Genomic DNA, 16333 nt, shown 5'->3' on the forward strand with positions numbered 1-16333 from the left:
GTAATTAATTGGTTTCTACTGCAATGCAGCATAGAAAGCTGATTTCAACTCAACTTCATTGGAAACAATAGCTTGGTATTTGCAAGCTGAAGTTCCAATTATTTCACAGCCCAGTGCATTTAAAATTGGCACATCAAGTTCCGGGACTATTAGATGAAATTATCAACTAGATAAGATAATGCAGCGTCAGTGTTTACCTTTTGTCATTACAGTAAGAGCTGATATCAGAGTTTTTCTAACATAAATTATGATGAGAGGAAAATTAGTCTTGTCAAAATCTGTAAAATTAACTAAAACGCAGTTTATTTCAAAGGAAAGTGCTCTGTACCACACCATGAGAGAGAAGACAGACATCAGCCTTTTGCACAAAAAAAAAAAAAAATCCACATGCAAGCTTCTAGAATGATATCCACCATGCTCAGACATGAGTATACTTCAATATTGTATTTTGGGAAATCATGATTTGTTTTTTCAATATATGAATTCCATTTTGTTAACAGTCACATTCAAAATGTTTAACATATTAATGGTTAAAAACTAATAGAAACCTTGTTTTAATTAAAAATATTTGGAAATATCAGAATTACAGATTTAAGCCTATAATCAAATGAAATACTCTTCCCTCAATAATATATCTTTTCAGCTAAAGTGAAGCACACCAATAACACATTAAGAACAGCGACTCAAACTATATTAAAAACTGCCAGATATGCAAAGTCTTAAGCAGATTTTCCCCTCCATTAGCTTTACAACTAAAGCAATCTTACGTATAGCTTGTAATTACACCAAGATAAATATGATTTTAAATCATATTAAATCCTGTCCATGACAATAACTCTAAACACTCTAACCTCTCCCTCAACAGGCGCAGACACAGACAGACAATATTAACACAAAACTATCTTTTTTTTTTTTTTTTTTAAGCAGGTCTGGTAGCCAAGGTCTCTTCTATTTGAAGAATTAAATTGTTTATGATTCTGTAAGTTTTTATGAAGTAGTTACATAATCAAATTTCTCTTTGGTTGACAAATTTCAATTAGCTTAAGAACAACCTTTCAGGAACAACAACAAAAAAAAAAAACAAGTGGCAAAAGGGCAAACTAACGCACAAGTTACAGATCCAATATTTAAGTTAAATGCTAACTGTAAATCACACAATTCTTTAACATACAATTGTATAAGTGTCTAAAAACAATAGTCATTTTAATTTAAGGAGTAACAGTAGTTTCAACTAGCTCTTATATCTATCAGGAAGCACCTTCCAAATTAAGACTTTATATTCAGAATAGCTTTAAAAAGTGGATTAATTGCATAGGCAGGATCTGCATGTGGATCACTAAGTATTAACAAATACTCACAAAACTGTTCATAACTGAGGAAAAAAAAGTCTAGAATAAAAAAGTTAGTTCTGAAATATTTACATCTGAAAGTATCTGAACATATGGAAATTGTTTTACTACCCTCGTTCATGAATAATATCATTTTCATATTTTTGTATTATTTTAATAGAAATTAAATAGAAAGCCATAGATGCTCTTAAATATTAAATATAGTTTACTGAAGTTATTGCATAATACTAGCAAACTACACAGAATTTAGCAGGTTACATCCCTTATGCCTTCTACCTGGACACTGACACCAGAAGAAAAAAAAAGTTCTTGGAGACTGGATTCTATTTCACTACACTTTTTATAAATATAATTAGATTTTCATATACATATATATATAAAAAAATATCTGCTAGGAGAAAAATATTGCTTAGTTCAGTAAATGTGCAAGAGCAGCAAGTACAAGTACGAAAGAAGAATAAGTGCAAATAGTCAAAACAAGTTTCACTTAATAGAACTGTGAAGGCAATGAGTTTTCATTGTCTCCTTAGAGTTTCTTGTTTCAACATTTTACTTCAGCCCATGGACAAGGACAATTACTATGATGAAAATGACTTTAAATCAGTGGTCTTAGACCTTTTCCATTTACAGACTAACAGAAGTTTCCAAAAAGAGGCAAAGGCTCAGTACAGCCAATTTAAACCTTCTGACAACAGATCGCCTTTTTCTTTGTTTCTTCAGCAACTCTTTACATGTAGTAGATCTGCAAACTACAGATGGAAAAACACCATTCTGGTAACTCATACTGCTTTCTGCTTAAATCCATTAACTTGAGGAGACAGGACAGATGCTTGCTGCATTCAGAGAGAATTTGTTCTCAGAGGTTTTGTAACAAACATTATTTTATTTCATGCAATATCAAAGCATAAACTTTAAAAGCAAAGTTCAGGGGAAAAAAAAAAAAACTCTGACACTGCCTTTTGTGCAAGGGATTGCAGAGTTTCACTGATGATGCTAGAATATGCAAAGAACTACAAAGTCAGTGTATTTTAATCTCAGAAAAGGTTAAGAAAAGGATAGACAAGAGTAGCTCAGTGTGATAAAGGGGAGAAAAAAAAAGGTGTAAAGTAAAAATTCAGTACCTGCCAAAGAAATGCTGATTAGATTGTACAAGCATTAATAAAAGTACCTCTACCTCTCTTCTTAGAAAAGGTTCTGCCAAACAGATTACCCAGAAGTGCACAATAAACTGCTACACTATGCTAAGCTACTGCTGAAGAATCCTAGAGAAACTACCTGGAAATTGACTGGTCTCATTCTACTCCTAAGGTAAGAACTTCTAGCACACTAGAAGTAAACTGCAAACAGCTCATTAAATCAACATAATATAGTTAACGAAGTCATTAATGTGCAATCTACAACATTTTAAACCACTTAACATGAAAATGCTGCTAAGTAACATTACATATTGATGGTTTATGCATAAAGAACACAAGTTTAAAAAAATACTATGGGACAGCAAATATTTAAAAGTAAGATCGGGTCCCCCCACAAACACACACACACACACACACTTCCCATGAACTTCAAGTATTTAAATAGTAAAGAACCAGAAGTGGCTTGTCATCTCGTACTACAGTTACTGACACCTTTTATACTTCAACGCCATTTTATGCTTGCTACCAAGATTTAGGAAGGCAGTCTCAATATTTGAAGGTTAACTTTGAACTGTTTAAGTTTTTTAAATTGGAATCATTTTCTGAGGAAGAACACACGTCAGTTCAAAATACCAAGCACTGCAAGAAAAAGTATTCTGACTTTTCCGCTTCCTTCATATAGTTTCTTAGCAGTTTCAAAAATGTGTAATACATTTTTTGTAAAGACTGTGTAGTATAAATAAACATCTTTAAAAACATTATATCCTTTGTCCTAATTTTTGCCTGATACTAATATTCATAGGTGCATAGTATTTGCTTTCATATTTGTGCATTACATTTTGTCAGTTAGCTTAATAGCGTGGAAATTATCCAGGTTTCATTACAGACTATATTCATTCCTTCACCTTCCAAGCAAGGAACAGTTTAGAGCAACATCAAGCTATCAACTATATATTACACACTATGAGTACTACTAATCCATAACTAGATCAGAAGAAGAAAAACTCTTTAAATACTATCACTATATTAGTATCTTTCCTTTGTACATGAAACCTAACATTAAGAGCACGCAGTAGAAGTTTGAGGAAAGAGAACTGTTCATAATGCACTATCCTTCTGATTATTCTGGAGCACATCTGAGATATTAACAGGCGCTCAAAAATTTCAGCAGCCAAGCTGCTTAATCTGGAAGAAAACAAGAAAAAAAGACAAATTTTTAAACACAATCGCATTCAATTTTAAAAGTAAAAGAAAAGCTTTTTTGAACATTTAAAATATGAAAGCAATTGGAGTAACAGACCTAACCATTAATTACTATGACTAAAAATACAGTTTAATCTGTGTAGTTTTTTACTATACCATTACACTATACTAGTCATGTTTAATGCATGTACTGAAATACTTGTCTTCACTGCTTATTTCATTACTCAGCTCTGCTGAAGAAAGAAAAGCCTGAACATACAGAACAGAGTACCTGCAGTATCTCAATAGTCCAAAGAGCAAAACAAAAATAAAAAAACTCATTATGCAAGCAGCGCATACGCGTGCGCACGCACACAAACACACAGAGTAAAGCACTAACTTTAATGTGATTATTTGAAACGGCTCTCTATGCATCGTGTTCAACAACTTGATAAAACAAAGAGTGGCAAACAAAAAAAAAACTTCTAAATAAAAACCAAATTAAATGGGATTAGAAAGACAGGGAAAAACAATGGGAAAAAAAACCCAGCAACAATACATAGCTATCCTATTACTATCCTATTACACTGAAAGAAGAAAAATGTATATATTTCTGGTTCAATCTCCTGAAATTCACAGTGATTTTCTTTATCCTTTCACCAAAAAAAAGAAAGAAAAAAAAGCTGTAAAATCTGAGATCTCAGAGCCAAATACAAAACTTGAACCAACACTAAGTTCAGAACAAATTCATTCTGCTTCAAAGCTAACTTATTCAAATTTCTACTGCCAAGTAAGTTTGCTAAGACTGCAAACAAGGGAAGTTCAGGAGTCTGTCTTCAAAATATAGCTCTCACTTGTCAGTCCTGAAGACTGATGTAAACCTTTCTCCATAAGGTACAATCCAATAGTCCATCTGTTAATTTGTTTTATTTGCTAAACTTCTTGAAGTGTAGAGGGACATGTTTCTTTTCTAGTCAGCTAAGCACAGGAGTGCAGTTCCTCCTCACTTAATTATCCTGCATGCACCTAAATATCAGCTGCCATTTCTCAAAACCTCAGCTTTAGCTGTAGTGGCTATCTACCGCAGCATCCATTTCTCTCCAATTCATCATCGTCAGCTTTCTTGCTGACATTCTTCAGAGCTGCCCAGTTGATAAATTGCTCTGTTATTCATCCTATGTTAATCTGAGGCTGACGCAAGAGTACCTTTCCGAAGATACTTAGCAGTGTTAAAACTCTGTGCTACCAAGCACCCTCGGTGTACATTAAACCTCCCATTTGGAACCAACAATTTTTCTCATGAATAATTATGAATAAAATACAGTTACTAAATCAATGGGCACTAGGTTTACGGACCCTGTTACCTACAGGGCTTAGGCACTACTCTTTAGTTGCCTGGGAACTACACCTGAATTACCAGGATTTGGAAGTACTGCAATACACATAGAATTTAACCTCACTTAACCCTATATTAAGCTGACACAGCAAAGATTTTCTCCTCTTGTTCCTCAAAACATTTTTTTTTTTTAAGTGTGGTAGTCTCTAAAAGAAAGTTCTTTAAATTCTGTAAACTTAACAGACTTATTTCAAGAAAGCCAGTCACACATTTTTCAGTTCCTTCCAACCAAGGTGGATTTTATTTTTAGATTAAGTTTGTTAACCTTCTTTGGTTTTCTCAAAAGGGTTACATTTGGCTAGTCACAGAAAAAAAATATCCACAGAGAATGAACAATACTGCAACAAATTTCAAAAAAAGGAGAATCTACAAATCTCTATGAACACACTATTATAACAACTATCCATACTTCTCTCTAAAAGTTGTTATCATAATAGTTGTTAATTATATACCTGAAAGAAAAAGAAAACATTAAAATATCACTCTTGGTCCTAATACGTTAATATACATACAATCAATCTTCCTGACAATCTGGGTTAAAATTCATTCCTAATCTCTATTACATCATCTGTACCCAGACTTTGCTTAACTTGTAATAACAGGGTTGAGCAAAAAAAATAAAGGCAGAATTATGTGAAAAGTGGAACAAATGAATCCATATGACAGGTCTTCTTAGCTTCATGTTGATCCAGAGACAGTACCAGATTTCCAAACAAGCTTAAAGTAACTTAAAGAAACAGTAATACCATTATACTGACTGATACGACCCTCTGCTTCTGATTACATGCATCTTTATATGATACAGTATTTAAGTGATGAAATAAAAAACACGTCAACAACTTGTTTTTACTGTCATTTAACAAGTATCATTTTCTCACTGTGCAGACAATTTTCAGAGCAAAAATCTCATACTTTAGACAGGACAGCTGGGCCTATTACAGCGTTTTAACTTTAAAACTTTTACACATAAACTACAGTGAATACCCTTAGCAATGGACTATACATGTAGTATTTAGGCAAAGATAGTTTGGGAGATTTTGTGGAGGCATGGGCAACTTGTTGAAAGAACTACCACATTACTTTCTGTGGTTTATGGGTACTGTTCATGCTCATTCACAAACCAACAGAGAGAAATTAACTAAAAGCAGTACATACAGAAGAGCAACAGGATTCAGAAACAAACAGCATAGGGCCCCACAATTTTTCCTTGTTCTCCTCCTTCCGCTTCCTGACAAATAAACTACAAGTGTTCCACAGTGAACAGAAACAGATTTGGTTTGTTCTGCATCTAAAAATTGAGAATTGTGCATTAGCTTTTGATTTAACTATTTACAGGTTTTTAGAGTAAGCTGCAATTTTGAAACTATTAACAGATTTCCTGCCATTTTGAAATCTGATAAATAAAAGCATCATGCAACACCAGTTAATTGTTTTAGTTGAGTTGCCATTTAAGTATTGGAATAAAAATATTAAGTGTATTTTTAACACCTGTGCTGGAGATCTGTTGCTTACTACTTTAGATTTCAGGCATATTTTGGCTCCTAGACATTAATGAAGAAAATATACAGTGATGAGGATAAGTAACATTTCCACTAAGTACAGGGTTTCAACCCTGTCTAACATGCTCTAGGTGACCCTGCTGAGCAGGCAGGTTGGACTAGATGATCTCCAGAGGTCCCTTCCAACCTTACTGATTCTATGATTCTAGGTTACAGAGATCTGCAAAATCCATCTTTAATCTGAATTAAACAATTAAAAATAAGTCTCATGATTTTAATAGCTGAAAGATTTGAAAAATTCAGCTAAGTCTGTCTTCCACCAAGTGTCAGCTAGTCTGAAAACAGTTAGTTCCTTAAAATTCTGAATGGACCAGATGCACAGTTTACATCAATTAGAAGTTTCAGACTGAAGTAAATGTTTAAACAAAGGTACTTCCCTCCCCAGACCTTACTATTTATCTTCACCATTGTGCCAGCACAACTATTCAGAGATCACATACGGAGAGCTTGATCCAAAACTGAACTGGTTGAAAAGTAACCCAGCAACATATAAAAACAAAATCAGAAAAACACTGACCTGTCCAGAATGTTAGCTGAGCACATAAGCTAGAAACAGGCCCACTAGATAAGGGTAAAATACTGTATTATCTTCTACTGCTTCTGCTCTTGTAACATATCCAAACATCTGCTGCTATAACTCAGAACCACCTCAGCATAAGTTCCCCAAAAAGCAACCAGATTTTAAATACTTGTCATGCTCCCCCCCCTTTCCAAATCAAGATTTAAAGTGTTAACATTTATACAGTTATATGCCAAAAAAGTGTTAAACGCCCCACTACTACTAAGCTCATAACGTCTGTCCCTCATTATATAAATTGCTTCACAGATTATTCCCTTTAAAAACTGGTATCCTTAGGACACTAACCTGATACACTTCCTGTAACATTACACTGAAGTTACAATGTATCAGATTATTCCTAGGGTATAGTATTATGCCAGAAACACAGAAAAATCTACCCTAACCTATTACAATATTGAAAAAATACATATGTATTCAGATGAGGCAGCAAAACAGTCAAAAATATTTTTAAAATGCATGAAAAAAATGACTTCCAATGTGCTATTCAGTCATCTATGAACCACTGAAAATGCAACAGACAAAACCCATTAATAGGTACCTATCGACATTTTCTTTGAGCAGAACGATTTCTCCCAGTGAACTAGAAGTAATCTCTCTCATTCTGACATGCCAAAGTGTGCGTGCGTGTGCATGCACACCTTTGTGTGTGTGTACATGTATACATAAAATCAATCCTGAAGCAAGTGGTACTTACTTAGTACTTTTAATCCTGCACAACAACAACAACAAAAGTTAGCTTGTTACTACTAAAATTCTGAACATTAACAGCTGTTAAAGCACTGCAGAGTATCTTAAAAAAAAAAAAAAGACCCATGAAACTCTCAGTTCTAGATCCAAAAAACATAAGTTTCAGAAATGTAACCACCTAAAGAGAAGTCAAAATGCTTTAACTTGTACTACTTTGTTGTTAGATACCCAAGCAATGAGCACTGGACAAGTTTCTGATGGAAGCAACAAAAATATCGCAGCTCTGCTAATGAAGTTGAATATTATTTTTATTTAAGGTTGTCGTGTTGCTTTGCCCATTGAAGCATATGTTGTCTCAGAATGTAGGCTTCACTATTAAAAGAGCAAACTCCACTTCCATTAAATGTTTCCAAAAAACAAAACAAAAAATTCCCAATCTCGAATTTATGCATCTGTTCTAGATAAGGTAACACTGGGTATTTTCTCAAATCGAGAGCAGAAATAGAACATTACTTAACTTTCAGCCATCCGACTCTTTGTCACACCACAGCAAAGGGATCAAATGTGGATTATAAAAATTACACCTATCATCTGTTTCAAGCTTAAAAGAATAGTTTCAAAGTGCTTAGCAGAACTAAACCCTCCTGCTACAAAACTGCAGACATATCTGATGTGATACTTGCGATGACCTAACCAACCGCATTAAGCATCTTAATATTAAAAGTATAGGCAGTTATACTGTTTCTACTAGCTTTTTTAGCACTGGGTAATTAAAACTTCAATAAAATGTCAAAATCAACAGAAAGTTTTCATAATATGCATTTTGATCAAAATCAATACAGAAAAATTCACACTGCTTGAATGAGAAGTTGTGAATTATGTCTCAATAAAGATAAGGGTCAGGGAGTGAGGGCATTTCATTACTTCACAGCGTTCTTGGCAAGACATCTCCTCCTTCTCCCCCCCTCGACATTCCATATAAGTAGCAGCACATAACCCATCAGTTTCCACGGCAGACTCCTGCTGTACTTCAGTCAGCCTCAGCTGTCAGGATGGCCTGGTAATTAGCTTAACACAGATCTCTCCTGTCAGCCATGGAGTATATACTAGATCAGCATGTAATGATGCATCTAATTAATAGGATTTTTGTATAGTAATGCATTCTCCAACAAGGAGAGTACTTTAAGATTACAGAAAGTAATTCAAGACAATTCATAATGTTCCTTTTTTTTTAATTGAATTCTGTTATTTAAAACATTTTAAGTAAGTATCCCATATCTGATTTATCATTGTTTCATACATTCAGAAAAAGAAAGTTAACTTAAGAATGCGTACAGATAAGTTGGTCAAAAAAAGTCAGCAAACTACAAAGGAATCATTTCATATCCAGCCTCTTCTTCTTGCACACAGTGTTCACCAAACAACAGAAACTTTTTTCCATTTCTGACTTGCTCCTTTACCTATTCACACATCCACACATCTATGTCCCATTTTCATAATGGGGACACTCTAAGAGAGCTCTCAAAATCTTCTCAGTGTTTCTCAAGCTCTTTTTTACACTTTAGTATTAACCAACACCTTAATTTTTTTCCTTTATAAGCAATGAAAACACCACCTACAACTCCTTAATCTGATCTGTGCTTGGTCATTTCTTTCTAATTATGGCAAGAGACTTATTACACTAGTCACTAGAAAACACACATGTACAATTTCAGATGAACAAAATGCAACTCAGAATTCCAACCCTGAATGAACATGCAATACTAAAAAAAGGGACAAAAAGAATTCGAACAGGTTTCTCCTGTTTTAAAAATAAGTGAGTCAGGAGCTCTTATGCAGAAGTTAATATAGTAAGCTTTCACTTACCTTTTTTTTTTTTTTTTTAATACATAGCTCTGATTACAGAGATTTTAATAGTCAATTTCTGATAAGCAATACTGAACAAACTGTTTTCAAAATACGAGCTTACAATAATTGCTGTATTAACTTCAAATTCTTTTTAGGCAAAATATCCATCTTCTAAAGTTATATGCCAGATGACTACAATCCTGTAAGTGCTACAATAGATACTGCCCCAAAAATAACTCCTTAAAAAACACAAACTGTTGCTCAAAAAGAAAAAAAAATGAAAAGAAAGTTCTGAACTTTTTTCTCAAAGAGAAAGAATGAAGGTCTTTTTTCCTAAGACATGCAATGCAGATTTTGGTTTTGTTATAATAGAGGCTGTGAATTAAAAAAAACACTTACAATGACTTTATAAAGTTTTTGAAAACAGAAGTGCAAGAGACTGCTGTGCCTACGCTATTGTGATTCAGGAAATGCCTCAGAATACTATTCTGAAGCTTAAAGATGATCCAAGAATGAAATTCAAAAGAACACTATCTATAAACAGTACCCCAAAAAATGCTTTTGCTGCCTGTTTTTTATTGTACAATTTTAACATCATTATTCAAATTTTAAAAATTATTCTGAGTGTCTCTACACAAAAAGAGATCACAAGGCTTTTATTTTAACAGTGTTTGTCTCCTCTTAACTTTGCACTAAGAGGCACAGTTTGTAACAAAATAATATTATATATATATATATATATATATATATTTTTACTGGATCAGCTGATATAACTGGAAAAAAGGAAAAAAAGACATATATGCTAGTGTGCCCAACGCCCCTTCACCAAAAGTGACAAGTCAGCAAAACTCTAGCTAAATACAGGCTAACTTTACATAATCACAAACGATAAGGTCACATACAAAAGTAGCTGGATTACTTCTCAGGGAGAAGTTATTTACAACACTGGAACATAGTTCTTCAGTCCTTACTTATGACTTTAGCTGAACTGTCTGCAATGAGACTTATCAAGCAAACTGCAGTTTTGGGCACTGGGTTCAGTAAGTTCAATGATCCTTAACCCCTTGCTAGATGTCTTAACAGTTACCTTTATTATAACTGCTACTCAAAAAGAGGCAACCCATTTGATATGAAATTGGACTTATTTTAAAAAGCCAGATTCATGGTTTAATTTACATCTAAAGTTATGCATACACAAGGTATGCATACAAAACACATACAAAAATTTGTACGTTGCTTTCAACACAAGCTTTCATTGACACAAAAGGCTGAAGTCTGAGGTAGTTTGTATACACAGGAAGAATGAATTCCTGATAAAGTTTATGTAAATACCTTCTAATAAAGAAAAGGACTGGACCACAGATTCCATCTGCATACATTCCAACCAAGCACAACGTTTTGGTTAGCTATAGATTTAAAAAGACAAAACACTTCCAAAATAAACATTTAAAAGCAGGACAAGAAATATTTTTGATGCTTATTGGTAATATACCACATAGTGAGCAATCTCAAGCCAGTGTATTACTGAACTTGTTGATTAGATTTCTGTATTCTTTACAGCCTCATTTTTTTTTAAGTGTTCCTTGCTTGAGGATGAGCTGCTGTTTGCTATTTTTTTCCAGAAGAAAACACTATTCAGATCTCCTTGAACAACTTATAAATATTTGTTCACAACCTACAAAAAGAATAAAATCAGGCGAAATAATGTGTTAATTTAAAAGGCTGGAATGCAATTAAAGTTTGAAATGTCTGATTTCATAAAAAAAAAAAAAGAAAGGAAAAGAGTGCAAGAATAAAAGGTAAAATTTATTCATTTTGCACAATGGGGACCAGCAAAATACACAAGTTGTCAAAAAACAACCTAGGTTAGAATCATGAAAGTCAGTATCTGAGAAGCTGAAGCACAAAAAATTCAGGTCACATATGATGGTGCAAACAATTACAGGAAATACAGCCTATTCCACATTCAGGAAGAGCCCTCTCTTCCCACAGGTTTGCACTACTCTGATAAAAACAATCCAGCTTCCTAGTTATTATGATGTGCACTTTAAACATCCTTGTTAATCCACAAAAGCCTTATTTACACATGAGAAGTTAAAAGCACATATACGCAAAGGTATCTATAACCTAAACAAAACTGTAACTTTTATATTTTATTATAAAGCAGTTCTCAAAAAAAAGTTTCCTCCATATACCTCCTGTATTCAAGTTGATCTTCAAAACCAAATGCCATAAGGCAGAGAGCATCTACTGAATTAAGCACTATGATTTTCGAAGATCAAACATTAGGAAAAAGTTCAGAAGGGAGAATAGGTTTTGGTTAATACAGACAGGAGAGTAACAGGACAAATAATGAGATACACATTCTAAAACCTAAACAGATTACACATATAGTTCATCTAATTGACAGATATATATCTTATTTCTTGTTGCACACAATTACAAGAAGTAAAACCAAAAATCTAATAGGCTTGTGTTTTAAGTACTGATGTGCATTAAGAAAAAAAAAGAAAGTAAATCAATCTCACGTTTTGTTTGTTTGAAATCTGACTATTTCTTCAGATAGACCAGTAGGAAAAAAAAAAGACGACATAGGTTGATAGTTGTCTAGAAATATTACTCTTCTCAAACATAATCAATCTTCAGGAAAGCTGTTTAGTAGTAACTAAAAAATCCCTACTCAAAACACAGTACTATGTATTCAAAGCGGTGAATCAAATCAGGGGGAACATTGTAACTTTTTATATACATAAATATACACATATCTTGCTGCTCCTAATATTTTGTATTCTCAAAGGCACTATAAAACAACTGCTGAAAATAGTAAAGGTAGTTCAAATAAATGTTCTAAATCTTGAGGATATTTCTAGCAACCTATAAAACACTACCGAAGAATGTCAATGTAGTATAATAGTTAAAAATATTTAATGTAATACCCCTTTAATAACCAGAAGGGATATTTTAAAGAACATTCTCTCACACGGTTGTGATTTGTGTCAACAGTTGTTTTTAACTTCTCAGTTACACATCAGTGTAGCTATTCACCTAATGCTGCACATAAACACACAATATATGTAAGTGCATGTAATCATAGATACCTGAACAAATCCACAAATATTTTGTCACTCTTCATTACCTTCTACTAGATTTGTTAATTTCACTATTCAAGTTAGTAATGGAGTTCGAAGTCAGTCTCATGGTCTCACAAAAAAATAACTGGCGCCCCTTAGTGTTCAAATTTTGAAGTCTTGAAGCAATTTACCAAATTTGCATGAAACATTTTTTTCAACATTCCAAAAAGTTTTCTGCCTCCACAATACTTCCACCCAATTGCCAACATAAACAGGAAAAGCAAAAATGCTTAAAGGGATAGCAGAATTCTTTCTGAGGCTACTTAGAAATACAGACAGACTTTTTTAAGAAGGGGTGAAGAATAGCTTCAAGATAACTAACTCTTAAGAGAACTTTTTCAGCAAGTCTCCACCTCCCTCATTTTGAGATTCCAATACTACACAAAATAGAGATTTCCAAAGCTTCTAGAATTTAAACATCAAAAGATGCAAGGATCTCAAACACTACTTTTTTTTTTTTTTTTTTTTCCTAGTGTCCTTTCCTCGGGAGGGACGTTTTTCTTCCTTTTCTTCACTGACAAAGTAAGTTTCGGGCCTTCCCTGGCTAAATACATAAACCTGAAGAGATTCAAGACTTTAAGAAAACCTAAAACACATGAAAAGCTCATTTGTGCTAAAAGGTCTTCTTGGCCAAATTTATTCTTGACGTTTATTATAAACCTTGCTAATAATTCTGAAGAGGTTGTTTTCTATGGTGACGAGAACATACGTTCTAAGTAGTGGAACAAACATGGATGTGAGAAGTAAAACTATAAATTCACCGTAAATTTACCAAAATTATTGAAAATAAAAATAGAATCTCCCAATAGTTTCTCAAAGTCCACCTTTTATCATTCTCCATTGTCTTTTGTATTCCCCTATCATTTATTTCTGAAAGTAGAGTTTTCTTGATATGCTGTTTTTTGTTGTACTCCAGTCACTATCTCATTTCTACAGTCTTCAGAGAGGGCGGGGAGTTGTTCTACCAAATATAACCAGCTCTTTCATCTTCTGAGGTCAACAACTTCCCAAAGTTATTTTAACTAGGAGGAATACAGCTACAAGCAAAAATCCTAACTCAAAACCTTGAAATTAAATATTTCATGCTAAGATTCTCAAGAAGTTGAAGCTGCATAAATAACTTCTGTTTTCACAAATTTTCTAAAGCTACCAAATACAGTTAAACTGTCTAACTCTCCAGAAAGCCTAGGTTTAGATAGTAGGAAAGGTTTTTTTGTGGTTTTTTTTTTTTTTTTTTTTGAGAGAGAGAGAGAGAGAGGGAGAGAGAGATCACACCAATCTGTGAACCAAACAAAGCTAATCCAATACGCTAAAAAGAAATGGGTCGCTTTATTTCCAACATAGTAGCGTGCTATGGCAGGGAAAGGCGAAGGGACGCATGAATTTCCCAGCTTTTAATATATTTCAAAACGTAGCCATATATTCGTAAAGACGCACCCTTAAAGGCAGCTATTAAAAAAAAAAGAAAAGCTCGGGTGGGGGGTCGCCAACCCGTACGAGAGGCCTCTCATCCCTTCGAAGCAGGAATTGGGTGCGGGGCTGGGGACGGCGCCGGGGCTAGTGGCAGTAGCGGACGTTTGGCAGCAGCGGAGGTGGCAATTTCGTAATTTCTTTTTTTTTTTTTCCCCCACTACAGTCACGCAGGAGTTTTTTCGAGTTGGTTTCTTTAAAAGGTAAGAACAGCTGAGGAGGGAAGAATTCGCTCGCTTCTCTCGCAATATAGGAAGATTGTAATTAGTTTGTGGCCACTTCGGGGTGGGGTGGTGCTGGAGCTGAAGAAAGAGCTCAGCCCCCTCGGCCGTAGCCATTCAAGTTCAAGCAGCTTCCAGAACAGCCAAATCTCGAAAGCAAACACCCTCCCAGCCCCCGTGCTCCCGCGCGGGGCGGTAAGGCGCCGCGCCGCGCCGCGCAGCCCCCTCTCGCCCCCAGGCACTTTCCGCCGGGAGCGGGGAGCCACGCAGCGCGGCCAACAGCGCCTTCCCCTCCTCCCCTACCTTCCCCCTAAGCACATTCCTGAGCTCCTCTCCTCACTCCCTCCCCTCCATGTGGTAGTTACTCTTTCCCTGGTTTTAGGGGGCAGCGCCGAAGGGGAAAAACAAACAAAACGAAACAAAAATAAAGAAGAGCAGGGACCTGCACGCTCCGGGCTCCCTCCTCCACTCCCTCGCCGAGTGCCCCCACACCACAAGGCAGGAACCAGGGCGGGGAGATCCTGCACTTCCCCTTTGTTGCGAGGGCGAGGGCCGAGAGCGAGCGACGGGCACCAGGCGGAGGGAAGGGAGCGAGAGAGGGAAACAGGCCCCAAACTCCCCACGGCCACCCCGGCGCTGCCGGGGCAGGGGCGCGGGGGCAGAGCGGCGGCGCGGAGGCCCAGCGGCGGCGGGAGGGGGGCAGGGAAGTGCTTTTACCTTCGTCCAGCAGCCTCTCGAGGTGGTTGAAGATCCCACAGAAGTTGGGGAGGCTGCTCATCAGCTTCTTGTCGTTCATGAGCTGCATCAGGTAATCGGGGCTCGGCTTCGGCTTCTCCTTGGTTTCCATTTCCCCAACCATATTCCAAACGCGCGCAGAGACGGCGAGCGCCCGCACCAGCTCCGCCGAGCAACGCGACCGCGGCACGGGGCGCCCGGCTGGATCCGGGCGGGCAGGGAGGCGGTGGGGGAGGGGAGGGGGCGGGGAGGGGAGCTTCCCCGAGGAAGGAGGAGGAGGAGGAGGATTCAAATCCGGAGAGCAACGCAAGCCCGCCGCCGAGTCCAAGGGACCGGGGAAAAAAATAAAGAAAAAAAACAAAAAAGAGGAAACTCGACAGAAACCCCCTCGCGGGCTGCGCCCTCCTCCCCGGGCACAAGGACCCGCAGCCGCCGCCTCTCGGTGCTGCCGCCGGGGCCGCTTCCCTGCTCCGTGCGCCCTCGGCCGGCGCAGTCCTCGGTGTGTCCCCCTCCTCCTCCTCCCGCGCACACACACACGCTGAGCCCGGCTTCTCTCCTCGGCGCTGCCCCCTGTCTCCGCGGCGGGGGAGGGAGGGACGGAGGGAGGGGAGCGAGCGGGGCGGGCGGGCGCTGCTGGCGAGGCTGCCGCTGCCGAGGAGCCGCCGCCGGTGTCTCTCCGCTGTTGTTGCCGCCGCGCTGCGCTTGGTGTGTCCTCTCCGCCTCCCGCCCGCCCGCCCTCCCGCTGCCGCCGCCTGTGGCTGGTGAGTCTCAGCCCCGCCGCCGCCTCCTCACTTCTCCTCAGTTCGCTCCGGAGTTCGCTTCAGTTCAGGCTGCGCTGGCAGCAGCAGCAGCAGCGGCGGCAGGAGGAGGGGAGGGGGCAGGGCCCGCGGGGGGTGGGCACACGCCGAGGGGCGGCCGCAGGGGCGGCGCGGCGCGGCCGTTGGGCGGCCGGCGGCGGCGGCGGCAGCAGCAGCAGCGCCGCTTGGCGGAGCCAACCGTCGCTCCCTTCCCGCTCCGAGCCCCGGGGGCGGCGGCGGCT

The 16333-nt window shown here is 37.7% G+C and overlaps 1 protein-coding gene across 8 annotated transcripts in view; it reads right to left on the reverse strand.

Moving 5' to 3' along the window:
* Positions 1 to 16103, reverse strand: part of QKI (QKI, KH domain containing RNA binding) — a 165752-nt gene extending 149649 nt beyond the window's left edge. For all 8 annotated transcript variants that reach the window (XM_062572307.1, XM_062572305.1, XM_062572304.1 and 5 more), the window contains exon 1: positions 15277 to 16103. In XM_062572307.1, coding sequence (XP_062428291.1) covers positions 15277 to 15418 — 142 coding nt within the window. In that variant the 5' untranslated portion in view covers positions 15419 to 16103. The remainder of the gene's footprint in view (positions 1 to 15276) is intronic.
* Between the last annotated feature and the right edge of the window lie 230 nt (positions 16104 to 16333).

The sequence above is a fragment of the Rhea pennata genome, chromosome 3, assembly GCF_028389875.1.
Source record: "Rhea pennata isolate bPtePen1 chromosome 3, bPtePen1.pri, whole genome shotgun sequence".
In the NCBI taxonomy this organism is placed as follows: Eukaryota; Metazoa; Chordata; class Aves; order Rheiformes; family Rheidae; genus Rhea; species Rhea pennata.